Below are 27,961 nucleotides of genomic sequence, written 5' to 3' on the forward strand. Positions count from 1 at the left end.
CCCTGCTTTGGGAGTTTGTGTGGTGGCAGCCTCTGTCACTGCAATCCACGGGAAAGAAGTGCTCAGCATTCAGTGTGGTTTGGCTCCAACAACAGCTCTGCTCAGCTCAAAAATATCTCAATTATCAATCCCTTCTTTTGCCATTTTAATTTTAGCTGAAGTTGAAGGGAAGATAAATGGCTGCAATGTCCCATTTGTAGCTGGGAGAAAAGAATGGATTTGCTTTGAGAGTACTAAAGAAAGGATGATGGGTAAGTAGTCCCTGTGGGGAAGAAACTGGAGGCATTTGTTCCTGGCATTTGTGTCACAGCAAGGCAGGCAAACCCCCAGTTGTGCAGGACAGGGTGGGGGCACTGGAAAAGGCCCCCGTGGCCAAGCCCTGTCAGCAGGACTAACCAGAACTGACAAGGGCCAAGTCTCTGTCAGAAGGCAGCTGAAACTGATGGCTGGCTCAGGTCAAGGTGGTGCTTGGGAAATTAAAATTTGTTCAAATACAATACTAATGATGTCAGTTAGTACTGATCAAACTGTAACCAAGAGCCTGAAGCACCGTGTCAGCAGCACAGGGCAGAGCTGGGGATCCTGTGGCAGCCACCATGTGTGAGCTCTGGCCTTTGTGCAGGAATAGGCACGTTCAGAGGAGCTGGATTGAGAAAAGAGGGTGGCACAGGACTCTTGAGCACACCTCCCATCAAGCCCTACCAGCCTCTGTTTTTCTCTGGTGAAAACCCTGTGAGTAGTAAGAAACAGCCCCAGAATGCTGGATTTCAGGTGTCTTCCTATAGCATTGTTTACCATTTGGGTATCTCTGCCACAGACCTGTGCAGCAGCTCTCTCGTGTTCTGGAGCCCACTCCTGTTTCCCCCTTGGGAGAGCTGCCAGCACCGCAGCTGAGCTACATGAGAGGCTGCTGCACTTCACAGGCTGGGCTGGGGCTCTGCTGGAGCTGCCCTGGAGTACTGGGCAGGGAGTTGGGTTTGCTGGCAGGTTGTGGCTTGTGCTCTGATGGCAGCTGTCACCAGATGAAGCCATTCATACACAGATCTGCTGCAGTGTTCACTGCTTGAAAAGCGAGAGGGCACTTGGATGCGGCTGGAGAGCGTAAGGTGGCAACGGCCAGTTTAGGTTTCTTGGCAAAATTCATGTCTACCTTTGATTCAGAAAGAAACTGTTCACAGACTGGAAAGGCACAGCTCAGCTATACAATGCCCTCAAGACAGGAAAGTTTTGCTCTGTTTTTGGAACATTAAAAATCCTGTATTTTCAGTTAAGAGGAAGCACCAGATGCTTCCTGTTAGTCACAATTTTTGACAGTTTATTAATCTTTCTCCCCTAGATCTTTTTAGATATTTTAGCTTCTTGGACTGTAAACTTTAAACTGTTTTCAGAAGGTTCTGTGGAAAGAGAAACCAGTCTGAGCCGAGACCCAGGCCAGAGGACGGAAATTAAACTGATGCCACTTGTGGGCTTGGGAAAATCCATTTCACAGAATCACAGAAAATCACAGAATCAGCTGAGTTGGAAAGGACCCATCAGCATCATCGAGTCCAACTGCTGGCTCTGCACCACACACCCCAAGAAACACACCTTGTGCCTGAGAGCTTTGTCCAAATGGGTGAAAATATCTGCAGTACAGGAGAGGTGTCCCCACTACAGTTCATCAACCTCTGTTTTTATACTTTTCCTCCCACCATTTTAGACTTCCTTAAAAAATTCATGTCTCTTGCATTTTACTGTTTTTGCTCAGATACTGTTTCAAACTTTTTAAATGGTCTCAGAACCAGTAAGAACAGAAGCTTAAAGTTAAACCACACAGAAACACCAAGAGAAAAAGTTGTTACCTTTATTTCAAAAATACCTGTAATACTGACAAATTTAAAAAGCAATTCACACTCATACAAAAGTATTCATGTGTTCTCCAAAACAATTGTATATTAAACGTCAGCATTTTAATCACGTTTTGATTTACTAAAAATAGATGTTTTTTAGCCTAGTTATTTAAGCAACTGCAAAAATCATTAAGACCAGCGTTGGGCATGTAATACAGTAGGACTGTTTGGCAGTCTAGAACAACATTCCCACACCTTGTCCTAGCTCCTTTTTGGTTCATCCGTGAAAAGGAGGACAAGAAGCTACTCAACACTTTGTGTAGGTAGATCTCTAAGAAGCTCTGAGGACTCCAGCCCCCTTCTTTCCATAGGAAGACCATTGCACTTTGGAGCTCACAAAATAATGCTGAACAAACATCCTGTTTTTAAGGCTAAACTAGTTGAGAAAATTGACTGCTATCTTTCAAATTATCAGTGTGGACAGAGAGGTTTAGTTCTGATTAAACAGGCAATCTAAATAACAAGGCTTTTTTGAAACCACACACAGTAAAGGCTCAGACAATAGCAGTGCTCACTTCCACTTCTAGCTCAACTGGAACAGCCTGGGTCTGTTCACTCCACCTGCACAAATAGCAGCATCAAGATTTTCTAAAATTATTCTCATAGGGAAAGCAAATGTCACCAAGTCCCAGTTCTTTTCACGCTCCGACTCCCGCAGCATTTGCCTTAACACAAGATCTATGTATCTATGGTTTGCTATATTGCCACAAGTTCAGAGAATGTCCCGGGCTGTCTAAAGCCAAAATACCATGAGCAGGCAGCACTTCTGCACAACCCTGTCTGTCAACTGCCAAGCGTTCGCTGCTCAGTGGCAGCAATGATATTCCAAACATGGAAACAGCTGAAACTAAAGGAGTTATGGCACAATGGGCATCTTAACTTATAGCTACTGTTGGTCCTGAGGCTTCGTATCTTCCTCTGCCACACTGCAGCTGCAGAACATTCCAACGTCGACAGGCAGCCAGAGACATCAGGTCATATAGCGAGTAATAGCTCTCAGAGCATAAAGTAGTTCGGCTTGCATCCGAGCTTCTACCAGAAGCAAATTTACATGGACCTTCAGGAGAGAGAAGTTACGCTTTAGGCACCGTGCTCACCACCACGTGCTGCAGCCAAAGGAAGCCTCGGGGCTGTAGGCGTTGTGCTGGTGCAGCAGCAGGGGAGCACTGCCCCTGTCACCACCCAGACCTTGCTGTGGAGCTCACTGAGGGCGCAGAGGAACCAATGCCACACCTGGTACTGAGGCACAGCACAGCACTGGCTCACAGGAACTGTTAGGCAGGGCCAGGGCCATGGGAAGAGGAAACCATCCTTTAGCAGACCAGCTGTTTTAGCTGGCAAAAACAGACAAGCTTTCAAGCGCACAAGCCCTTTTTCAGCAGCACAATATGCACAGCTTGTTCAGTTTTAATGAGGCCAGCGATAAAAGGAAGAAGGGCAGTGAGTACCTGTGGAGCAGAGATGGGTGCTAGCAAAAGCAGAGGTGATAGAGACATTTGCCACTGGGGACTGAGAGAGAAACACATAGGCAGCTACCACCTGAACAACACAGAGTGGTTGTCCAAGGTGATGCACCAGAAAAACTCTCAAGTGTTGTAAACCTGCTGTCTCTGCTGAGACACAGGTGTTCAGTAGCTGCTGGAGGTTAAGAATTTGAGTTCCCCACATTGTCTCCTCCATGCATTCATCTCTTTGAGGACGAGATCAGAAACTTGGGTGGGGGGAGGGTGTGAAAGTATTTTCTCACTGACAGCAGGTTGCTGTGAGTTTGCTCTGGCCTGTAAGGGTTGTGTGTGGTTTTATTTGCATGATCTTCATGAGGATGTATGGTCATTGCGTTCAGTAATACTTACGTGAATGAGCCTTGGATTTTGATGGCTATGGAGATGCAAAGTTTTGGGCTCTAAAGAAGGATTTATGTGCTTGGAAAGCTTGTCTATCACAGTCTAACCAAAACATAGGCAGTGTTGAACAATCTTACATCATTGTAGTTATAGGACCCTGCTTTAAGGGGTTTATCAAGAATTAGAGCCTCTAATCATATGAGCTAATCATATGAGTTAATTATTTCTGCATCTTTATGTTTCAGCATTGACTTAAGGCAAGGCCAAGAAATACCTTTCCAAAGAAAAACTGAAGAACGTAAACTTAGTGATTCAATATCTGGGAGTTAACAGCAGGAAATGTGACTGGAAGGTGCAATTCAGACTGTAAGCCAGCAGCAGAGCTTTTAGCCTTTAACAAAGGAACTACTTTGGGGCTATCCATGCCAGAAGGACTGGGGACTGGAAAGACCTTGGGCCAGCCAGAGAGCTGTTCCAGGTCTGCTGCCAAGGGATGGATGGATCTTGCACCACTTCCCTGCCTCTCCGGGATACAGGCAGGCAGCTGAGGTGAAGCTCTACCATTCTCATGTCTAACCCCCTGTACTGCTCAGAGCTTGCCCAGTCCATGTCAGCTGTTAGCCAGCACACAGGCAGGAGGAAAGGGGAGATTATTTCAGCCTGGAAGCATGACACTTCCCAATGACTTGACCGTGAGCAGAACCCCAGGAGCATCAGCTAAAGCTTAAGCTGTGTGGCTGTGTCTGTCAGGGAGACACTGATCTGGGGCCCGTGGCTATCCCTCAGCATGCACACCAACTGTACCTTCTCAGAGTGTTCAAACTGTCTCCAGAAGCTATCATACATTCTTTTTGTGGTCTTTTCAGGAGTGCAAACCACAGTCTTGATATAAACTTTAAAGCTGCGGTCCAACAACTGATTAATTTCACCATAGTCATAATCATCGTATCTGTTTGGAATTGAAAGAAGAACACTTTCATTTTTGAGCAGCAGTTGAAACACTTGCATTGTTTCTACATTCCTGTGGCAAAACAAATTACTGGGTAAGTGTAGCACTAGCGGCCCTCCCCCATAAACAAAAATATGTTTAAAAATACATGCATGTTTACTTAATAAATACTTCTGGTTCAACCCAAGAAAGAAAAGCCAGTGTGTTTAGAACAAAACCAGTAAAACTGACCTTATTCCAAACATACAATGAATATAGTTCCAAATAGCTCGTCTTAGCATTGAGGTATCCACATCTTTGTGCATGGCCATTGTGTTGTACGTCAGATTATAAGCAATATGGAACTTCTCATCAAGTAGTTGTCCCACATCTGGATAAAGACGATTAACTAAGGAATAGCCATGGTCTTCCCAGGAATAATCCTTAAAAAAAGCAAAAATGCAGAATGAAGCATTTCAGAAACGAACTTTTGAAGACCCAGAGCTTTAATATAGTTACAGATGGCAGGGCAGATAATCCACTGGGGGTGGGGGTTGTTCATTTGCCGGCTTTAAGCCTCACCCACGGGGCAGTGAGAGCACAGCCATTTCCAGGTTTGGTATCTGCCACAACGAGCAGGTTGTTCCCTAAGCCTCCTGATGGCAGCCCCCAGCTTTTTACCTGAACGCGGAAGGTGGGCACGTGCATTCCATGTCTGGAGAAGTCTTTGTAACCATAGCTGGTATCCTCAAAGTGACGAGACACATCTCTTGTTGCTGCAGACTCTTCATCTTCTGTTAATGTCAAACAGAATTTCACACAAATTGGAAAGAACAAATTGTAAGTGTATGAGCAGAAGAATGGGTCTCTGCTTTTTAATCAAACACATTTTCACTGGACTGCTGATACTGAGATTTTCTGGCATGGCTCTGTGACTGCAGCTATGGTGTTCAGAGGCAATTCCATGAAAAACACTCAGGTTTGTTCTTACAAACATATTTTTCTCCCTTCGGCTGTCCTGCAGTCTTCACCCTATCCCCTGAATCTAGGGGATGTTTTCCCCCCATAACTCAAGAGGTCGGTAAAAATGTCAGGGGAGAAACCTGGGTTGGAACAAATACCTCATTAAAAGAGAGACTTCTGAAACTTCCACACCAAGTTTGTCTTTGAGGAAATTGTATTGAAGAGCCCATGACAACCCTAAACTTGCAATAGATTAAGTATTGTCTCTCAGTCATCTGAAAAGTAATGTTTCATTCACTTAAATAGAAAAGTGTGTCAAGTGTCTTGTATTTACAGTATCTTGCAAGATGCTTAAATCTTCTGTGAAACTTCTAAAACTCTCAAGAGACATTCTATTTCTTCTAGAGATTTCTATTAAACACAAGGTCAGAGAGTGTTACGGTGCGTCTGCGAGCAGCCACAAATCTTGGCACTACTTTACTTTTAAGTATTCTTGGAAGAAAACAAGGCACCCCTAATCTTGATTCCTTCAAAGAAATAGTATTGTTTGTGAGACATCTAATAGCACTTCTTTCCCCTTTTGCAGGAGTATTTCTTCAAATAATTTGGAAAAGTCTTAATAAACACATATACAGACTATATCTGCGCTACCTGAAGAACACACGAACATGCTTTCTCTCTTCTCTCTTTCAAAACGTGTGGCCATCTCTTCTTGGCTGGCTTCCTCTTCATCTCTGCACTCCTGCAGCTGCTTCATTTTCTCCATAAGAGCTTCAACTTCACAGACAGACTCTGTAGACTAAAAAGAAGAGAAAGACATTTTATTTTCATGCAACAGAAACTGACAATGATGGCAGAAACTGCCAAGCCAGAAACTTTAAACACAACTGAAGTCTTTTACATCTTTAAATACAGATTTTTCCAGGAACACAGTTTTTGAAAGAAACCTTTACTGACCCAATGGTTTACACTGAGTCATAATCTTTTCTCAATTAGATCTCTGGTAATTTTAGCATGATTTAAAAATCACAGCATTTTGGAACTAGTTGTTCTCACACTAAAATTAGTTTCTCTTAGTCTAAATGTTCAGCAATTGAAAAACAAGGAGCTGTAACAGAAATTCTGGTAGAGGAAGTAACAACAATTTGCCACCCAACTGTATTTTTCCTCTCCTCTGCTCACAGAGAAGAAACATTGAAGGAAAAAGCAATGGTGAGTATAAATGCAGTTTTAACAAAGCCTCAAAAGAAAGCCAAGATAATCGTCTTTCACAAGAGCTATCTTAACACCACAAGAATTCAGTAATAGATCTTGTGAACCTTCATCAGCACCAAATTAAAGTAAAATTAATTTATACAGTCCTGCCCCCTTCCTCCCTGCCTTTTGCAGTTTTCTTCTTCAGAGATCCAGCAAGCTCCATCAAACAAATTTAAATGCCACCCACACCACTGCATTAAAATATCACAGGCAAGGATCTTGCAGTGAGAACACCTTCATGGCTGTTCTTAAACCAGCACTTAGTTCACATCATGCTTTTCACCAAGGGAAAAGAAGTCCAGATCAGCATAACAGCTGCAGGCAGGAAAGAGTGTTTTATAGAGTCACAAAGTTGTGAATGATCTGTTAAGAATGATCTGTTGTGTGATGCATGACAAACACCTCAAGGCAGTAAAGTCAGAGCCTGGAATCAAAGGAAGAGCCAACTTTCCACTGCAGGATGGAAAAAAGCATTCCTGGCCACTGCTGCTCAGGACACGTGTCATGAACTAGCTGAGGCTGGGACTCATCTCAGTTCACCTTTATGAATGATAGGCAGAAAAAAAAGACAACAGAGATTGTGTCTCCGGAAAGTTTCTCCCTTTGGTAGCTTTTCCCAGCTTCCCAATACCATTTCAACTCCTCCTAAATGCATTTTCTCAATGCCTACATCTGGATTAGACTCATCAATCCCACTCTCAAAGAATGAAGAGACAGGCACCCTCCACATGTTGAGTTTACAAAGAAATTACTAATACTGGAAGAGATTGTGAAGACACTTACTGGAATACTTCCAGCTGGGCTGGCATGGATTTCATCCACCCCGTGGTAACCATTTGTTATATCACATATGCAATAGTTACTGACAGAGGGGGGCCTGAAGGTGTGACCCCCTTCACAGTCGATCTCTGGGCTGATCCCACAGCCAAACGTGAAGGAAGCAAGGGAGTGGTAGTGTGTAAGGAGAACGACTGCATGGATCAGCTCTGCCAGGGACCAGCTGTTCTCTTCAGTCTTCAAAAGTTGCTTTAAAAATAATGCAAGACAATAGTATTAAAGTAATTAATTTGACCCCACCTTAATGCAGTTTATCAACACATTTCTTTGCCAGCTAAAATTATTTTTCCAACATCCAAACGTGTGTTCTTAACTCTCTGCTGCCATTAGTGTGCTCAGTGACCCGTTACCAGATGACCTGCCAGACAGACCTGTGTGGTTAAGCCACGAAGGACACAGCTTCTCTCCCCTCTCTGTCCCAGGGCAATTGAGTGAGTTGGGGTTTCTCTTTTGCACCATGTGGTTTCTCTCGAGGCCATACTGACTTGCATTGGAATTTCACACCACTGATGAAGATGCAACCACAACTGCTGCATGTTGGTTCAAATGGGCTTTACAGCATAAGAAAACCCAGGCAACTCCCTGCAGATCAGCTGTTGTAAAAACTTGGCACCCGGGCCAGGCTCCCTCCATCTTGTCCCTGTGGGTGGAATGCTCTAGATTCGACAAGAAGCTTCAAACCCCAACTTCCCCTTCAGGCAGGAAAGTGTGGGAGGTTTGGGGCCTTCTGGCAGAGCGTGTGCCCTCCCCCACAGCACAGCGTCCTGCCTCCAGCTGGACCTGCCACCACCTCTCACCAGGCCAGGCAGCACCGAGGAAGTCACAGCACCCTCCTGGCTCCTTGCTGTGGGCACAGAGGAGAGCATAAGAAGCAGTCCCTTGGTCGTTTGTTGGTGCTGCAGTCCTGGCTGTCCTGTACCACCACCACTCCCGTGGGCAGCTCTGCCAGCCTGCTCCCTCCATCCCAGCCTGAAAACAGCATTTGAACTGGCAGCAAGCCAGTCAAAAATGTGGTGGCCGGTGTTCTGCCTGACCTCTGGCAGCATTTCAGAAACACCCAGGGGTTCTGGCTACTGAAAGCACTAAGCTTGGGGAGGGAGGTGCTCTCCTGAGCATATTGTCATTGCACCAACAGAATTCCAACATGACAGGGAAATTTCAGCGTGTTGCAAATTAAATTTGTTGCTCATTTAAGAACAGTTATGATCCTGTTAGTTTTACACAACAGGTCACAAGTGATACTATATCATGCAGTGTTGTAGCACTGAAATCAAAATCATTACCACAAAACATCTTTCACCCTGTCTGGCTCTGAATCTCAAGAATCTGTGAATGCTTTACTGAAAAAAGGGGACATTCACATTACTCCATGGAAGACCTACCTCGATATGTTCCTTGGTGATAAGCCAGGGTCGGTGAGCCAGCATTTTATTCAGTTCTCCTAAATTTTGCAATTTTTGAGGTGCATTTTCCAGACCATTCAACCATTTAGGGTCTCCACCAACATGAAGGAAGTCATTCACATGGAGGTTAACAAGGTAAGAGCACTGATGTCGTGCTGCAGCCTAGAAAGGAAAACAATGTGATGCAGAAAACAATTAGTACTTTATGACAAATATCATAAGCCATCGTTTCCTCAAAACATCCAAGAATAAGACTTGCACTGATTCAAGACTCAGTTATAAAGAAGATTTTCAAGATGAACATACGAGCTTGTTTTGATTATTTTTCTCACAACATAAATATCCCTTGTTCATACACACCGTCATTATACTGGCCACAGGTACAACATGCCTATATCCAGGGAGAAATACAGGCATGGATTTATTACATGTCCTGAAGCAAGTAATCCATACTGCATCATACTCCCCACGGGGGAAGAAGCTGTCTCTAGCTGCATCTTTACCAGCAACAATCAAAAACAGGTTTTAGATTGCATATAGCAAGAGAGACTACGGGCAGCTTCTCAGCAAAGAAAGCCCCAGTATCATTTGCTCCAACCCTTTCTACATCAAATTAAGACACAGCTCAAAATTTTAATTCAGTGTCAGCAAGCAAAGATCATTGAACTGGCAGATTATAAATTAGAAATCAACGACTTTTGGCAGAAAACTTGCTTAGAATGTACACATTCAGAAATGCACAATGGGACTGACTATTGAGTTAGAGAGGGGTGTATGTGACAGAACACACACACACAAAAACAGGCTTTCTTGAGAAACAGTTTCTGAGATTCTAAGGAAGCCAATAACAATTCTCTCATTTCTATAGCACACTTTTCCCCTTTTTCTCCAAGTCCTACCAAATCCATGAACATGAAATGCTGTTCTTCCGAAACCATCTGTAAAGCAGACATCAGCAAACCTACTCTGCTTTTCCCTTAGCTGCTGGTGAAATGCCTTTCCAGCTAGAAACTGCAAAACAGGTTAACAGCTGCTCTCAGACAGGACTCGAGCCGCGGCCAGCGTGGCGGTTTCTGCCTGGTGCGTACCATTATCCCGATGTAGTGCCGGTAATGGAGCGGGAGCGGGCCATCCATTTGCAGGAGATAGTGCTGAGTTTTTAGAAAGCTTTCAAGATACTGAGGGTGGAAAACCATCACCAAGGTGACGTTGTCCAGTCGGCCCAGCGTGGCAAAAGACTCTGCAAACAGCGTGTGCATTGTGGCGTCCTCCTTTCCCACCTGAATTGTCTGATTGGAGAGAAAGAGCAATGAGCAATCTTGTCCAAGTACTACCAATAAAAGAGCAAATAAATATATTACCATAGCACCCAGAGGCCCCAAGTGAAAGGAATTATACTATAAATCTATTAATGGTGTTAAATCAGTGCACATAAGGGACATTAAATCCCTGTAATACCTCTCATTTAGGAGATCACAAGTGGTTATATCAGCAAAAGGAGATTTTTGGATTTAGTCTCTCTCTAATACAACACTGACTTCTCATTTTTAACTATCTCACCTTCACTTTCTCGAATGCCCCAGGTTGAGCTTAGTTTATTGTAACTAAAAGGTAATTGAATCATCACTTTTACTAATGGAAAAAGAGGGAAATAAGTAAAAAGCTAGCTAAGATGGCAAGAGAGAAAAAAAAGGAAACTGAAAAAGACTAAAATTCCTAGAAAAACACAGACATATTACTAACTTTTCCTCTGCTCCCGATTCTCTTACCAGATGATCAGGAGAGAAGCAGCAGAAATGCTCATCCACAGCACTCTGAAGCTTCTCAGATTCTTCAGAGTGGCAGAGGCAGCTCAAGAAAAAGCAGTCCCAGAGCAGAGGGGCAGGTACCTTGTGGACCAGTAGGAAATTACATCCGGATGTTCACAAGGAAACAGTATTGGGTTTCTCTCATGCTAGATAGCAGCATGGGAGGGGTCATAACTATTCCAAAGCTTCCCAAGGCTCTCACTGTTCTGTACACTAGAACTGTGGCCAAAGTCTCAGGACTGAATGTGATCACTACTGAAAATGTTTTGCAGTTCAGCAGCTGTCCTGAAACCAGTGTGGGCTACTACTAAAATGATGTTCCTTAAAAGCATGAAGTTCACTATGTACTTGAAAACACTACCACACCTCTTTCTCAGGGATGAATCTGCTTGGTCCGTGTCCCAGTGGTCTCGGAATTCTTATTCCAAGTTCCTAGAAAAGAAAATTACACCACCTCAGCATTTAGTTATAAACAGCTTTTTAGCTGTGGTTGCAAGAAAGAAAAGAGTTCTCCATTCAGAGCTGCGCTTATTTGGGTACTCGTGGTACTCTTGCACAGGCACTTTTAGTAGTACTGTTTGTACAAATGCAAATCATTTTTTTATACAAGTGCTTTATAATTAGCTGTGCTTGTTTACAGCACACTGCCCCGCTCCAGCAACAAAAAGTTCAACAACAAAGGCCCTGTCAACCAAAGAAAACACACACAAATTTATATGCACGCACACACACACACACACACACACAAACACACTACAGCCTGGTTCACAGAAAATTCTGCATAAAGCATATTTTGGCAGGGTGTCCAGGACAAGGAGTTCCGAACATGCCGGCTGCTGTGTGGTTATGCCACTGATACAAAACGAGGCTGCTGTGTGTGTGTACATCCGCAGTTCGCCAGCACACAACACCCTGTGCATCTGTCAGGAAATGAAACAGCTGTAACCCTAATCAGATTTCTTTTTCCCAACCTCAAAGAGCACTTAAACTGCTGAAAGTACCTGATCTACATTTGGTTTCTTTTCAAGACAGGATAAAAAGCTATTCACATTTGCAGGAAGGAGGGAGGGGAGGGGAATTTGCTCCATCAGAACAGCAGCAGCCACATCCTTGCACCCACTTGTATGGATGTGTTGCCTTGCAGGTAAGGTGGAGGCTGGATAATCCTGGCAGTTCACTACTTGTCCTCTCCTTCAGCTGGATGAAGCTTTCTGACAGGCCTGTGGCACCCTGGGCCTTTCCTGCAGCCAAGGAGCAAATACAGAGAAGACTTGGGTATCTTTGTGCCCTGCCCATTAATACTGTTCCCTCTGGAAGGAAGACACATATTACAGGGCAGCCTCTCTGTTTGGCAAAGAGCAGCCCCCTGAGAAGGCACAGCAGGTTCCAGGGGGCAGGTACCAAAGCAGAACATGGCCTCACCTCACCCATGCCCCCCATGCCATCACTGCACACCCTCTGCCGTGGGAGTGGCACTCGCTGCAAACCAGCTCTCATGAGGGGGATTACTCCCCAGTGAGCAGCTTGGCTTCCTCAGGAAAAGATGGGAGCCCTGCCAGCTGATGGCATGACACTCTTAAAGATGGAGAGACACCTGGGATTAAAGCTGAGGATGGAGCTGAGTTCTAAACACTAGGCATTATATAAACTAATGGTTTGGGCTCCTTGCCTGTGTACTCTCTGCCAATCACCTTTTAGAACACATCCACTGCCTCTGTTCCACAGGCAAACCCATCCATTTTGTGATGATACCAACTTTGTCCAGGTTCTCAAGCAGGTTTAGATGAATAAATACCATGCACTGAGCCAGTTCAGGCCACACAGAGCACAGGGGCACCTTCAGCTGGTTTAGGCCTCAGGAGCAGATGATGCCCCAAGAGCTGCCTGCCAAATGCAGTTGTTAACTTTGCCACATTTTCCTCACATAGGTAAAGACTATTACAACCATGCAATACTGGTTGCACTCACTACTGCACATTTTCTCTTTAGCTGAGGTTTCTATCTGCAGTACAGAGTTCACTGTACGAGAAGCAATTTTATTAATCAGTTACTGTTTCCTGAACTTTCCCCTAAGATTAAAAAACAGCTTCAGAGAGCTGGAAACAATGAATGGAGGCCTAAGTGGCAACTACCAAACTCTTCAGACTCTGTCAGTCTCCTTAAATCCTAAAGTCAGATGCCTTCATTTCTCAAGTCTCACTTGGATAAAGTAAGATCAAAGGGCACCTCTTACAAATAGTCTTTGCACTTTTTCCCCTCAGTGTAGCTTTTTCCTGCTATGGGTCCCAACATACCCAAGCAAATTTTGCCCATCAGCCAAGCAATGCCACTTGTAGGATGGAATTTATCAGCATCTCTCTTTAAAACTTCAGCTGAGCTTCTTATCTTGGGTGTAACTACACTAGAGAAACATCTTATAGCCAAACAACAGCAAGTGAAAAGAGAAATCATTTAAATCAAAAACAGTATTTAGTTTAGCAGATGTCTGAAGTTTTCCAGATCAAGCCCTCCAAGACAAATACCTTGAAGTCTAGTTCTTGAACAACTGTTTTTCAATCTTTCCTTTTCCCAGAACAGTCGGAGGAAGGAAAAACCCCCAAACCCAGATTTAAGAACCTGAGATCAACAGACTGCTAAAGTATTTTGCCTCACTATCTAAAATATATCACAATCAATACATGTCTGTTTTTTAAAGCATACAGAGGTCAAACTTACAATTACACAGCATGTAACAGGTTATATTACTCAACTATCCAAACCCTCACTGCAAAGTGAATTACGAGGGGGTTTTTTAATGATTAAATAAGTTGCTTTGTTTTCCATCAGGAGAGGGATCATCCCCCTGGGATCATGGCACCAGCCTAGTACTTGAGAAGCCTGGGGTCAAGGCTCTGTTGTGACAGAGACATAACAAAGGATTTGTGAAGATGAGCCTGTTTCCCATCTGCAAAATGGGGGTTTCTTCCAGAGGGTGCTGAGAACAGAAGCAACTTGCCATGAGGTGCATGCTTAACAGAGCTATGAGAGTTGTGTCAAATCTGGCCCATTAGAAGCCTTTTGAAAACTTTTTCTTCAGTTACAAGCTATGGCAGACCTTTTAAAAACTATTTTTTTCTCTTTTTCGGAAGCAGCATTTAATCAAGTTCTCCTAGTACTTCAGAAATAGCTGTGTGCTTCCAGCATCCCAGCATTTCAAATACTCGACAGCACAGTAATAATTCTCAAAAAAGTGCTAGTAAATCTCTCCTTTGTCCTAAGCATATTTCTATGCTTCATGAAATCCTCCACTAAACCTCCATCTTCCAAATACACTTAGGGAACAACACTCCCCCTCAAAGGCAACACTTGCATCCTGACTGGACACCCACTACATCTCTCTCCTGCACTTTTCTCTTAAAGCACCATCTCACCTGCAGCACCAACAAGCACTTGGTGTTTGCAGTTGACAAGCAGCACCTGGAAAAAAGCCTGTATTCCTTTTGGTTATTCCAAAAGTGTAAGCAACTTTCATGCCATTCCAGGCCACAGAATTGCACACCAAAGTGACCTACTTAGTGACACATTCTCTGCATCAGCCTTCTCCTGGCTCCTTTCCTCCTGCTGTTTTCAACCTCACCACACCACTTTTATTCAGTCTAGAAACTCTGCAGCTGAATACAGCTCAAAGCTCAGCAGAAAGCCAACCACAACTGAGGCTTTCGGTGCAAATAAATAATAACAATAACAATAATGATGATGATGATGCATCAGACGCACTCCATCTTCAAAGCCAGAACATAAAACTCAGGTGGCTGCAAAGCTGAGCACCAAGGGTGGAACAGATTTCACCCTCAATACCCAGAAGCTCAAGCTAATGGAAGGAGGTGGGCCTTGCTGGGTGGCAATCCACTTCAATGCTCACCTTCCAGACACACCTTGACAGAAAAGCAAGACTTTAGCCATGTAAATGTTGTATGGCTGTGTTGACAGAGGCAACCTCAAAAAACACAGAAAAGCCTCCTCTTCCCCCTTATGTAATGTAACTTGTAGTTCTGTACAGCCACTACTATTATTTCCATGGGAACTGTGCTCACCAGATACCTATCATTTCTCAATCTACACATTGCTCACCACTGCCATTATCAGCCCAGCATCATATCTCACAAATTTAGATAATGCAAGATTTCCTGTGAGGTAGGACAAGTACATTATGTCCCATCTAGAAGAAAAAAAAATCCCTGAGAATTGGAAAAGCTACACATCTTAAGAGAAGCTGCTACAGAAGACTGGTGGCTTGAGCTGAGATCTCTCAAGTCACAGGCTGATGCCCTAATCATCAGACTGTGTGCCTGTTCAGAGACTTCTCAAGCAGGAAATGCTTTATGCAAATTGACACCAAGAAACAGCACTGCAGAGCTGAGACAGAAAAGTTAATGAGACAAGTCTGCAAGCTTAATTATATACTTCCCAGTTACCACTCACTCTGACCAGTCTGGCTCACTTAGCACATCCAACTCCAAAAGGACAACCAGACTAAAAGTCTGTACTGCCTGCACATACATGCTGTATGGAAGACCACTCTAAAGCCTCAAACATGCGTAAACTCACACAACTTAAAGCTTTTGTGTATCTTACAGCTGTTGATCCAGCCCAGTTTTTAAGGAACATCATTCCTGTCAAATTTATGTAAAAGCCTGAGATAAAGAATTGAACTGTGTAGAAGTTTGTAAATACTTGGAAGTACAACACATATTACCTGTGCTAGTAATAGGACATCATCTGCTTTGGTTCTGAATCTCTAAAATGTACGTAAAAAAAAAAGCAAAAAAAAAAAGCCACAGTCTAAGCAGACACCCAGTATCAGAAATTTCACCTAGAAACACTGAAAACAGAACTAAGCTACAAGCCAGGTCACAGAGTCTCTGAAACAGGAACAGATATCTAACCTAAGCTACTTCCTCCACTGTATGGCTAAAATACTTTTCCAGATCCTTGTTGGTCTCTCACTACTGGCTCCCTGCAGCTAAAGCCCTGTCCCTTTATCACAAAATCTCTCCCAAAACTCAATGGTAGTTTTGTCCAATGAATCTCTGGACTGTTACCAGACTGCTAACTTTCAGTCATTCAGGACTGATGAGCCATGATCCACGATGCTCACTCAGACTGCTTCCCTGGTGTTAGCACAGTGAGTCATTTTTCTCCCCTCAAGTAGAGGCAGTACCACTATCAAGTCTACCAGATTTGTATCTACCAGAAAGACTGACTTACATACTTATACCTTTTCTAAATGGCAAAGGGAACATTTTATCACAGACAAGCCACAGGCAAAGTAAAATTATAATTATCAATTTACTTCATTAAACTAAATTTAAATTAACATCTTTATCTGAATAATCTATGTCCTGATTAAGCACTAAGTGCTGCTAGATTCAAACAAAATTATATGAAAATCACACCCCATAATACAATATAAAACAACCCGGTAAGGAACAGAGAGGGAAATGAGATTGAGGTAAATTTTTTGGAGGTAACATTTTCCTAGACAACCAGTCATCATTTTACATAACCTAAGTGCTTTCCAACCCAAGCTTAGGGTTAAGAAAGGCACAACGAGCTGTGAGTTAAAAACTCTTCAACACAATCTCCTGAAAATTCGGCTTAGTATAATATGATGAGCATTTGAAGTCTGGGTATTAAAAATACCCATTTAGGGCTTTATAAGCTTATGGGATGGAATGTCCCTAAGCATGTAAGTGTCCAAGAAGGTTGTGCTGCATTTCCAAGGGAGACTTGGCACTTACCAGTCTAAGAGGCTTCATGCTGCTGCTGCGCTCTCTGTGAACTGTCTGGTTCCTACTTCCCTTTTAAAGGCCACCAAGCAAAACCTCTCTGGTGGTGACACTGAGGCTACAAATGGAGTTTCCATGTTTAGGAAGTTAACATGAGGGCTGGCACAACTGGCCACACAGGCCAGGCTGTCCCCAGGCTGATACATACTCAGCTTAAAAACTGTATTCTCAGTTCTGCTAAATACAGTAGCTACTGTAGTTTCCATACTGGACACAAAACTTTTAGGAAGGAGGGAATTAGGAACAAAAAGTGGTGACTAAATATACTTCTTTTCCTACACACAGAGAAATCCTACATCTTTTCTAAATGTGGGGCTATGCAGAGCTGGCCGTTTTTCCTATTTTATGTTTATTTAATACCGAAGGAGCTGTAATTGCTGTGGCTTTCCCAAATAAACCATGATTTCATTCATGTCATTTTTAAAATGACAGAAAAAAAATGATCCTAGAAATGCTCATGTACTTTACATTTTTGCTCTGGTACCATTTGCTGGGTATGTCACACTGCCATTCAGCTGAAGCAATAGACATGTCTGCACTTGTACGGATTTAAAGAACCGGGAACAAGTACTCCCCCTCTGTTACAAAGCACTTTGTTACACAGACCTACCACTCTTCACTGGAATTAGAGCATGGCAAATGCTGAACTGTTCCTCTTTCATATAGAGCATGCTATTCTTACATGAATTTAAAGACATAACTTCTCTGAATGTCTCAAAGTCCTTTGAAATGCCTGATTTTAAAAACGTCCCCATCTAGTTTCTGTGACTTGACTCAAGACAGGACTCAAGGCAAGAGAGAGTGTGTTCAAGATCACACACCTTGTTCACAATGGCAGGAATAAAAGCAAAGCCCAGACTCCTCTGTCTCCATCTCTAGCACCTCTTCTCTAGTCATTTTCTAAGACTGAGCAGAACAAGCAGGTCCAACTGCAGTAGTCTCCAGGTGCCTGCCCTATGTGCTACCTACTCTTCCTCAGCATTAACAGCTCTTCCTGAAGTGGTTTTGTGACACAATTGCCTAGAGTCCACAACCCAATTTACTTTTGATATGAGCTCACTGAAACTGAGGCTGAGTTTCAATCGTTAGTGCCTAGAGTTTTTTATATGGCACTTCAGTAATGAAAAAGAAAGCATTAAAAGGCAAAGGATTTCGAATGAATGCCTGCAATTTCCCTGCTGTAAACACTATTTAGATACCAATAAATTGGTGACACAGAAGGAAACAGTCTGAATATGACAGTAACCATCTGCACTACATAGACTGTACTGCTGGATTACATCAAAGCAAAGCAAAGCATATATCCATATATATGTATCTATACGTATCCATGAAGTACAGGATTACTCTAAATCAGAAAATACAAAACAGGTTCTAAGGCATCCTACAGCAGTTCTGAGGATTTAAAAATTTTCTTAAAAGAAGACTCTTAAAGTGGTGATAATAAGAAATTTATACGAGATCCAAATCAGCAGGTTTATTCCTGCCCAAAATAATATTCTTGACTTGTATTTGTTTACAATTACAACCCGCTCTTCTCCATGAGAAACACAAGACCAGCCTTACAGTTTCAAAAGGATAATCCAAATCTATGCAAGAACGACGTAAGCGCCGAGCAATTCCGAGGCAAAAACCACCTGGACGAGCCCGAGAACTCCGCAGAAGCGCCGGGTTACCACACACACCAGGAATAAGCTCTCCTGGGACCACGGGCGTCGCGGAGGATAGCGACACCATCTGCACTGTCACCGCAGGCAGCAGCTGCTTATCCCGCGGCTCAACAGGACCTGCGAACCCCCGAACGACACCCTCCGAGCGAGGAGCCCGCAAGGAAACGCCGCTGCTCCTCCACAGCCCCTCGGGTGATCCGCGGGGGGCTGCCCGGGCCCCCGCCCCTCCTTCCAGCAGGGATTTCTCTGAGGGATGCGCCCGGGGAAAGAGGCCCCCGTCCCCGGGATGGGGGCTCAGCGCCGCGGGGACAGGCGGCGGGGGCACCCCGGCCACCCGCGAGTACCTGGTGCTGCCGGCCCGGCCTCGCCAGCGTGGGCCCGGCGCTGCGGGGCTGGGCCCGGGCTCGCCGCTCTCTGAGCCCCGCTGGGCTCTGCCCCAGAGCCGCGGGGCGGTGCCAGCCCCGTCCCGCCCGCCCGGCGCAGGGGCGGAGCGGCGGCCGGGGCGCTGCCCCGCCGGGGACCGGAGCTCCCCGAGACCCGAGACCCCGCGGCCGCTCCCCGTGCCCGGGAGCGGCACCACATGCCCCGGGTAGGGCACAAGAGACGGCAGCCCCCGCTCAGTCCATCCCAGCCCGGCAGGACAGCCCCGAGCTCCGGACCCTTCGGCTCCGTTCCGCTCTCCTCCCCGGCACAGAGACGCTCCTTGGACAATGCTTTCCGCCCCTCTCTCCTGTTCCTTATGCAAGAGTTTCTACCTTCTGTTTAAGCAACAAAATAATTACGGCTTTTAAACCGAGAAATCGGAGGAGCTTCACATTTTGCAGATATTTGTGTGACTAAGTGCGCTGCTGCTGCAGAAATCTGGCCTCCTGCCTATTCCCAAGATCATAACAGTCCTGGGCAAACATATGTTTTGCAATCGTATCAGCAAAACACTCGGCCTTTGTTTGCAGCAGGCTGTGCTGCGCCTGCCGACCCCCCCAGGGCTGTAAACTCTGCCAGATGCCTTGCATCTCCCACCTCTTTTGGTCTGGGATTTTAAGTCATCAATTATTTCAAAAGAAACAAGTCCTTGAGCTGGCCCACGTGATTTTTACTTAATTTTTCTTTCACAACAATGTAAGATTTATAAAGCTACATTCTATTAGATAATTTTCCTTCAAATAATTTGAATTAAAATAAAATATGGCAGTACCCAAGAGATCTTCTGTTGCAGTTTTCATGGGAGAAGGGCCAGGACAGATCTGAACCCCTAAACATACTCACCTGGGGGACGAAGGCTGCCTACAGTTCAGGCTGTGCGGTTTTGAGCTGTACCAAGTTATCTTCATAACCAAGCAGGGAAATTCCATGACACTGAACTTTACACTTCTGTTAAATGTAAAACTGAACACTGCAAAATTGCTCACAGGCTGTTCCTGTTATCAAACCTAGCAGCTAAATGCGGAAAACACTGAGGACAGTGCTGCCAGGGGAACACGGCAACATGATGCAAGACAACAGTTCTGCACATCTCTACTTCTTAAGCCTTAAAGGCTTTCTTTCCTCTCCAGTTTTCAAATACCACCACACCTCTGAGTCATGAAATTAATGCTGGAGAACCAAGGGATACTCTACTGCTGAAGGCTTAGCAGCAGTTATAAGGTTGAATTACCTAGAGATGCCCTAGTACCACAGCTCCATCCTTATTTGGGGCCTTGGCTTGAAGCTGGTTAAGTTTCCCCGAAAGAAACTGAGTGTCTTTGCCTTGTTGCACTTTATAAAATGTTCAGCAGAAGCATGGAGAAAGAATAATGCGATACTGGCAAGGAAGATTACATTTTGTGAGATAATAAAATAAACTAATGAAGAACAGTGTTTAATTCCCACTGCTTACTTCAGGCCAAAGCATAACAGAAAGGTGGCATGGGCTCCTCTTTCAACGCAGGCAAAGAACTGGCTCACACTCAGAAAAACTATTGAAAGGGAGAGTAATTACCTGAAAGCTGAAATGCAAGAAGAATAAGAAGTCTCCCTGGATGACAGATGAATGGTCATCCCCTTCAATGAATTTGTTAATACCCTTGGAAGAAGGGATGGGGAGGAGAGGCAGCACTCCCTCACTTCCAAAGTGGTTTTGTCCCACTGTGGTCATTTGTACTGCCTGGGTATTTGTTAGGAAGCATGTTTATATTAACAGTTGTTCCTATACAAAGAACCTTGGCAGATACAGATTCTTTTCTGGCATCGACCAAGGGAAATTCTCTCTCTTTAAACAAGCAACTCAACAACAGAAGGTAGGAAATTGTATCGTGCTCTTCGCTTTCTCTGTCAGGAGAGATGGAGGCAGTGACAGCATGTCAGAAAAACTGTGTACAAAGGGGAAGAGGAAGTTGCACAGCCACAGCAAACAAATAATAATGGACTTAAAAGCTCTCCCATATGGCCAGAGTACACAAGCCCTTCTCAGGCCCCAGGTATGCCTCTGCCTTAGCAGAATCCCATCACCCCAGCTTGCTGCAAGCCCTTTCTGCACCCCAGCCCACACTCAATACTTCCAAAGTGCAACTCCTCCAAACTGAAGAGCCCACACAAATCTAAGCCCACTGCTCATCTGTAAGCAAGTACACAACTGCAGACTGAAATTATTCCTATTTGTGAGCTAGTATGACCAATTTCATGATCCTGAGAGAATATGGCACAGAGCTCACTTGGGTACTGATGAGTGCAAACTGCAGTGCAGCCAGGCAACATGGGGACAGATCCATGGTTTGGTTTGCATAACTGGAGCGTTCCCCTGGGAAAACACAACAGTATGTTTGACCACGTATTGATGCAATTAAACAGAGATCTAGTGAAATGCTCCTACGGGAAAACACAACAACAGATGTTTAACATGAAAATATCAATAGATACCAAGTTCCTTTCACCCAGAAGTGACATTTACTCAAAGCAAACACCACCTAAAGCATGGAAGTATACTCCTTCATAGAAAGCATATCCATAGAAGTTGGCATTTAACATCTGTGCACCCTAAGTTATCAGAAGTGTAATTTTTCCTTATTGCTACATTTAAAGAAAACTCCTGGGGAAGCTAAAATGAGACCAACCGGCTACAAGTATGAAAAGCCTGATCCTGCAAACAAAAATATCTGCATTTTGCTGCTTTAAGTTGAAACAGTTCTGTTTCAGTCCAATTGGGCAACTTTTTGAGTCAAGTTCAGAACAAACATATTACTCCAAAGAACTGGCAAACCTACATCTTAAATTCTTTCCACAGAAGAGCCATCCAGGCAGGAGCACTTGAAATGCCTGTTACTGCAATGCCCTGGACATCAAATCAGTATCTTGGAGGATGATCAGATGATTCTTTCTCAGGAACAAGTAAAACAAGGTAATTCTTTGGGGCTCTGAGCTGATTTGTATTAGTTTTAGCTCCACCTTACATGGTGCCTTAATGAAGTCACCAGGTGTTTCAGCAAAGACTGAGCAGTCCCACACCAGCCTCTATAAACATTTCCCTGTGGATTCCTCACGTTCCTTGCTGTCCACAGCCACTACCCTTTTCATAACAAATTTTGTATGTGTCTATTTAATCTCTTCTATCCCTTGATTATACATTTGTTATTTCTCAAACACACAAAAATCTTTATCATGATAACAATACGGCACAGCAATCAAACCATTCATTAGAGTGATGAAAGATTTTAAATTAAATAGAAGAACATACCGTTGTAGCATGCAAGTAAGAAAAAAAAAAAAAAGGCCAGTATTTGAAAGCATTCCTCTTGATTTAACCTTAATCTGATTGTCAGGCTTCAAAAAAATCATTCTATTATTAGAATTGGTACACAGTTCTAGGGAGGAGAATAAACTGTATTCTTTGTATGATCTAAATTCTTGCTGTATGTGTCAAAAAGGATCAACCCTTTAGGAATGTCACTACACCTGCTACTTTTATAATAATAACAAAAACAACTTGTTTATTAGCATGGAGGGCTGACAATTGGCCATATCAGGAGATAAGTTTAGACCAATAAACAGAAGCCTTCCTTTTGTAGTCTTTAGGATTGTAAGGCTGGCTAGGACCAAACATTTTACCCTATTCATACATTAGATTTATTGTCTTCAAACCTTATCTGTCCTTGAAATACTGGTTTTCTATTTCTAGACCCTGCTTAAATGCTGCTTTCTTAATGGCCACATTTTCAGCATTAATGGACAAATGACTTGAAAGTGATCATGCTGGTTTGTGAGCAATTATAAATCAGGTCATTCCTAGCCCACTGTATTTCCCATCAAAGTTCCATCTTTTCTCTCAGAGCTACAAGTGGTTGTGAGACTCCTTTGTTTCACCTGAGCTGTTCTCACAATTGACTGACTTGAACTCACCAAGCTTCAAGAATGTCAGTGGTTTTATTTGTTTCCTGAACTATTTGGTTCATCCCTTAGGACTCTTACTGCCCCCAAAGACTGGTAATTTCTGCCTTTAAGATTTCTACAGCTCACTCCCACCTCTAAACCACAAGTTGTTTTGTTTTTACTGTCAGTACAGCTTGTCCAAATTTAACATTCTGTTCTGCAGTTATTAGGTAGCAGAAGTACAAAGTTTAATTTAGGGAGCTATAAGAAGTTTAGATCTTGAGATTATTCATGCTTTGGCAAGGACACAAAATCAGAAGTATGGTTTCTAAGACTACTGCAACTAGGTAGATTAAAGATGCATATCTAAAGCTTAGAAGATTGAAAGAGTGTCTTATCAGATTATCCTTCCCCTTTTTTATGAGGGTATGCAGCTTTTCCTAGGCTGATAGAGAGCAGCTGAGTTACAGAAGGTGTTTGGCTAGCTGGCTGTTGGTCCTGCTGCTGCCATTCTGAAGTGGCTCTGGACTCACCCACCACGTAAGAATACTCAAGTTAACAAGTCCCCCCCGGACATAGCTCTCCCAAAATCAAACCTGTCAGCTAGCTTCAAAGCTGACCTTGGTATCCCACAGGTAACTTCTGAACTTTTGATGGCTAGAGGGTGTATAGAGAGGTGATTGGCTGTTCAGCTGCAGATTGCAGATCCATCACCACTCCCTGGGGAATGGAACATCTGCAGGCTGCCAGTCACTCTGCAGTCTCTCAGTACTAAATAAGCATTAAGGTTAAACAAAACTAGTTTAACCTTAATAAAAGAGTGTATTTGGAGTTCAGACAAGAAAAATAAAACTTAGCTCACAGCTTTCTAGAACAGGTTTGGCCTAAATAGGTCACCTCTCTTTCCTTTAGTAGCAAACTCCTGGGCCATGCCAATGCCAAACTTATTTCACAGTTCCTTCGAGCTGGGATACATTCTACCATTTTATACTGGTGTCCCCTCCCTCCAAGATGAATACTGAAAAGAGATGATTATCACGTGTCCACTGAGTGAAAATTCTCCCTTGAGAACTACCTGCAACTCCTAATCCTCACGACTGATTCAGTGAAGAGCAATGAGACAATTCAGTACCTTACTTGTTATGCTGCCTGGAATGCTGTCTGACCCTGCCTCACCACCATCATGTAGAGATGCTCTTGGAAGGCCTGTCCTGCACAGATGGAAGTGTCCCTATCACCCACTGAGCAATCAACTGCCAATAAACCTTTCACACAATGCAAACATATATCTTCAAAGCAAGGGAAGGCCCGCTGAATCATCCCTGTGAGTTCAAGGCTTCTGTTTCATTGGGTCTTTTAACTGCATTTAACCTCAGAAATAGTCTTAATATGAAAATAGAAGATAAAACAGCAAAATGCATCTCATTACTAGCTTCAGACAGAAATAGGACACAACATCAAGAACATGGGGAAAAAGGCCTTTAGGAGTACAGGAGTGTTACACTTGGCTTTTTGGAATTGGCTGAGACCATGACAGCAAGTGACCCAGAATTGCAATGCTGTGAGGTTACAGCAACTGTGCAGGAAATGCAGAGCAAGTGTCCTGTAAATAACTTGCATCTAAAGTCTGCTCTCCTACTCCAGAACATACAGACTGCAACCCAAAAGTGCATTTTATCAGAAGCTTTTTGCCATCTTTACTCCTAGGGGCTCAAGTGTGTTTCTAGAAAATTGCTTCATACTCGGACCTGAGGCTCATGCCTCATTCCACAGGTACAACATACAAAAAGCTTACTTTTGCAGAGCCTCCACCAAGGAACAAACTAGAAATTTATAAAATGCTTTGTCAAGAAGTCAAGTCAACCCTTAATCTCATATATATTCACTCTGCATTCAAAAACTAAGATATTTTTGTGTGTTTTCTTTTTGTGTGTGTGTGTTTTGTTGGTTTTTTTTAAAATAAATTCAATGTTTTCCCCACAAAACCACAAGTAACGAGAATGGAATATGACAAAATGTCATGCCATTTAGTGTACCTCAAGACTCAGCTATTTATCTGTAGCTTGATTTTAGTGTGATAAATGAAGTGAAATAGTACTAAACTAATAATGTGAATTACTGCTAGAGATTCAGGAACCCTTCTGTCAGCAACTACACTTTGGGGAACTGTTTTGTGGCTTTCTTCTTGCACTTGTCACTTTCAGACACATGCTCAGAGTGCCAAAAAGCAGAAGCTAGGAAAAAATAAAAGTAAAAATAAAAATAAAAAATCAGTCCTTTTATTTTCCCTTTTCACAGTCTAGCTGTGTCCCATGTAATGTACATTATTTTTTCTGAGTCTGGGAATTTTGGAAAAATTCACATCACAGTTTTTTATTAGGAAAACATCACAGTTTTTAATTAGGAAAAAATTCCAAATAACCATAAAGCTGTATTCCCTTTGCATTGTCTGTAATGACCTATCCTGTCAGGAGGGTTGCAAGTTCCTCTACTGAATCTCTTTCCTTATTTACTTAATATATGGAGCCTATTACAATACTATCATATAGAATTTATCAGCTCCTTTAGACCAGTATCTTGGCAAAAAGTTAAGTACAAAAGTAAACAGCATCATCATAGAAGAGCAATCCACATCATTCATTTCATGGTAACCATTAAGAAAAGAGATCATCCTCTATATACTGTTCAACAACTGATTGTTACAAGTTAAGGAGGTAACACCAGATCTGTCATTTTCATATCAGATCTGTTTCTTTTTGCTTTGGTACTCAGAGACAAACCCATTAAGACCTCTGCATGAGGAGAACCATAAAAAATACCCAGATGAATCATGCATTTCTTGTAATTTTTGGCAATTTTTATTAGTGTTTTGTTTAAATTCAGACAGCACTGTAACCTTCATTCTTCCCATTTTCAGAAGACATGGCTAAGATTTTTCAAACAAATCATTTTTTTGGCCTTTGCTTTCTAAATCAGAAGAACTAAGAAAAGTACTGCATTCCTGCTGATACAAACCTGGCCTGTCTCCTGCTTAGGAATCGATACCATTTCCTACACTGGGTTTTACTCTGTTGCCACTCGCAGCAATGTGCCATTGCTTCCTCTTACAGTGAGTTAAGAGGTCACTGACACTCCATGTGGGTACACAGCAGGGAGCAGAAGCCTCCCAGCCCATCAGGAGCCACCCCTGCCCTGTGACCAGTGCCAGCCAACACCCGCTCTGATGAGCCCCAGCGAACTGCAGTGTCCCTGCCAACACGTGCTTCAAGGACATGGTACACGTGCCCCTGTTTAACACAGCACAACTTCCACATCCTTCTAAATCCTGGATAACTTCAGAGCTTGGAGAGCTCACTCAAGGCCCCAGGGACAAACTGGCCTGGCACCAAGCTCCTGCAGGACTATCATCCTCCTGCTACCACTGCCACATTGGCACTTTTCCATTGGCCACAAAGGCTTTGGGTCCCTGCAGGACAACTGTAAAGTCACAGGAGATTTCTGCAACTGAGCTGCTCAGGATCTGAATAAACCCACATACTCTTCTGGACTTTGTGACTGCAATTGCTGTCTGCAATAGTGTCATCTAAACCATGCAACTGTTAACACCTTCCCCCCTCTACCTTCTCAAAAGCGTATTTTGTAAGGCAAATACAAAATACATACAGCAGATATGCTGCAGGAGACAATGGTCTCAGATTTCCTAATCAGAATCAGTAGCATCTTGTAATCAAGCTACTATTGAAGTCTGATTAATTGCAATTTCCAAATGTAAAGTAAATAAAGTACAAGTACAGAAATGAAAATGTACAAATACCATACTAAACATACACTTTTTTTTTTTTTTCCACGAGATAGGATTAGAATAGGAGCTGATAAATCTGGATATGAAGCTGTAAGTGTTCAAACGCCTTCTCATTTTGTCAGTAAAGCTACAAATCCATACCTGTCCCTTTGCTCCAGCATGACAACTGCCCTCTGGACACTCAGCAGGGATACCAAACCAGCAAAACACAGCAAAAACTTGGGCAGAACAGGATCACATCTTCACTACTGATGAAGATGCAACAATGATCACTGCAGCCTGTAAAATAAATATTAGCAAAAAACTCTGCTTCATTTGCTAACTTGTCTATATTACTAACAACAGCAGAGATGATGACTTCTCTTTATTGGGGTACATTTGTCATCTTCCTGAGAAGTCCTTCTCTTGAGAGAGACACAATTAATTCTGTTATTTTTGTAAATTTATATTTCATTCAAGTAACAAATTATAACTTAATGTGAAATGTGACTTGAAAGAAATTTACATGTTCCATCACACTCTTCTGAAGCTGGTAGGGTGAGACTAAACCAAATTTGGATTGTAGCAAACAAGGGCCAGAGGCCAACTCTTTAGAGCTGCAGCAAATAAGGAGTTACTTGGCAAAGCATAGGTCTGGAGACGTCAAGGATCACTGCACAATGGCTAAAACATACAGGACAGACAAGTCCCAGAGAAATCATTTTGGTGAGCCTAGACCAGGGGTTCACAGTGAAACCAGGGTGAGGATCAGCATTAGGATTTGAACCACCAATGACTGGCAGAGCAGAATTCAGGCTTTGGGCTAGGGAATGAGAAAGAACTCCTTAGCATCATCTCTCTAGATTTAAACTTAAGCCTAGTGGAAGTCATTTTGCTAAAGCAAGGTGCTTGCATGTCCACAGCCAGCAGGTGAAACGTAGAACTAGTACATACCAAGAGCCAGAAAGGGAGGTTCAAATGTGGCAAATGAGAGGGCTCCCCGAGTCCCCTCTTGTAACAACAAGAGGCTGATTCTTTGCTCTGAATGAATAAATTAATAAAACCCTCTGTACCTGAATTCACACTGCAATATCATCTATATTTTTTCTTCCATGTGCAAGGGCCACATTTTCTACAATGAATTCTTTCTTGGGGCTATAGAACAAAAAAATAGGATTACACACACAGGCAGGCACTTAGAGCTGTCCTGCTCTAATTAATTTGTTGAAATACAATCAAGACATTGCTGGGAGGGAATGTTTTAAACTGGAGTCAGTTGAGACTTCAGGTTGTTTCTGGCAACACATTGCCCTGGCTGAGGGAAATGGTCTTGTACAAGCAACCAAAATTAATCATCTGACCACGCCTAAGCTGACCTGAACAGGAAAGAAAGATAACCACCATATAAGCTT

General features: G+C 43.2%; 2 protein-coding genes across 26 annotated transcripts in view; one reads left to right on the forward strand and one right to left on the reverse strand.

Moving 5' to 3' along the window:
- The window catches only part of ARMC2 (armadillo repeat containing 2), a 71,769-nt gene extending 63,812 nt beyond the window's left edge, over nucleotides 1-7,957 (forward strand). For 4 of the 13 annotated variants that reach the window (XR_015283083.1, XR_015283081.1, XR_015283086.1 and 1 more), the window contains 2 exons: nucleotides 3,979-4,776; nucleotides 6,211-7,957. The gene's annotated coding sequence lies outside the window, so the exon portion shown is untranslated. Of the gene's footprint in view, nucleotides 1-155; nucleotides 252-622; nucleotides 733-3,978; nucleotides 4,879-6,210 lie in introns of those variants that run through there. The other 9 variants (XM_023923911.2, XM_023923916.2, XM_023923915.2 and 6 more) reach the window with 4 other exon arrangements.
- Nucleotides 1,830-27,961, reverse strand: part of SESN1 (sestrin 1) — a 112,566-nt gene continuing 86,434 nt past the window's right edge. For 4 of the 13 annotated variants that reach the window (XM_086876744.1, XM_023923918.2, XM_086876745.1 and 1 more), the window contains 9 exons: nucleotides 11,296-11,361; nucleotides 10,210-10,410; nucleotides 9,101-9,283; nucleotides 7,665-7,907; nucleotides 6,276-6,423; nucleotides 5,343-5,455; nucleotides 4,914-5,104; nucleotides 4,538-4,682; nucleotides 1,830-2,946 (listed from right to left, as the gene is read on the reverse strand). In XM_086876744.1, the coding sequence (XP_086732870.1) occupies nucleotides 2,860-2,946; nucleotides 4,538-4,682; nucleotides 4,914-5,104; nucleotides 5,343-5,455; nucleotides 6,276-6,423; nucleotides 7,665-7,907; nucleotides 9,101-9,283; nucleotides 10,210-10,380 (1,281 nt within the window). In that variant the 5' untranslated portion in view covers nucleotides 10,381-10,410; nucleotides 11,296-11,361 and the 3' untranslated portion in view covers nucleotides 1,830-2,859. Of the gene's footprint in view, nucleotides 2,947-4,537; nucleotides 4,683-4,913; nucleotides 5,105-5,342; nucleotides 5,456-6,275; nucleotides 6,424-7,664; nucleotides 7,908-9,100; nucleotides 9,284-10,209; nucleotides 10,411-10,890; nucleotides 11,362-11,930; nucleotides 14,341-16,709; nucleotides 16,816-18,323; nucleotides 18,885-19,086; nucleotides 19,291-19,693; nucleotides 19,842-27,961 lie in introns of those variants that run through there. The other 9 variants (XM_086876742.1, XM_086876747.1, XM_086876748.1 and 6 more) reach the window with 9 other exon arrangements.

This window comes from Cyanistes caeruleus, chromosome 2, assembly GCF_971803275.1.
Source record: "Cyanistes caeruleus chromosome 2, bCyaCae1.hap1.1, whole genome shotgun sequence".
In the NCBI taxonomy this organism is placed as follows: Eukaryota; Metazoa; Chordata; class Aves; order Passeriformes; family Paridae; genus Cyanistes; species Cyanistes caeruleus.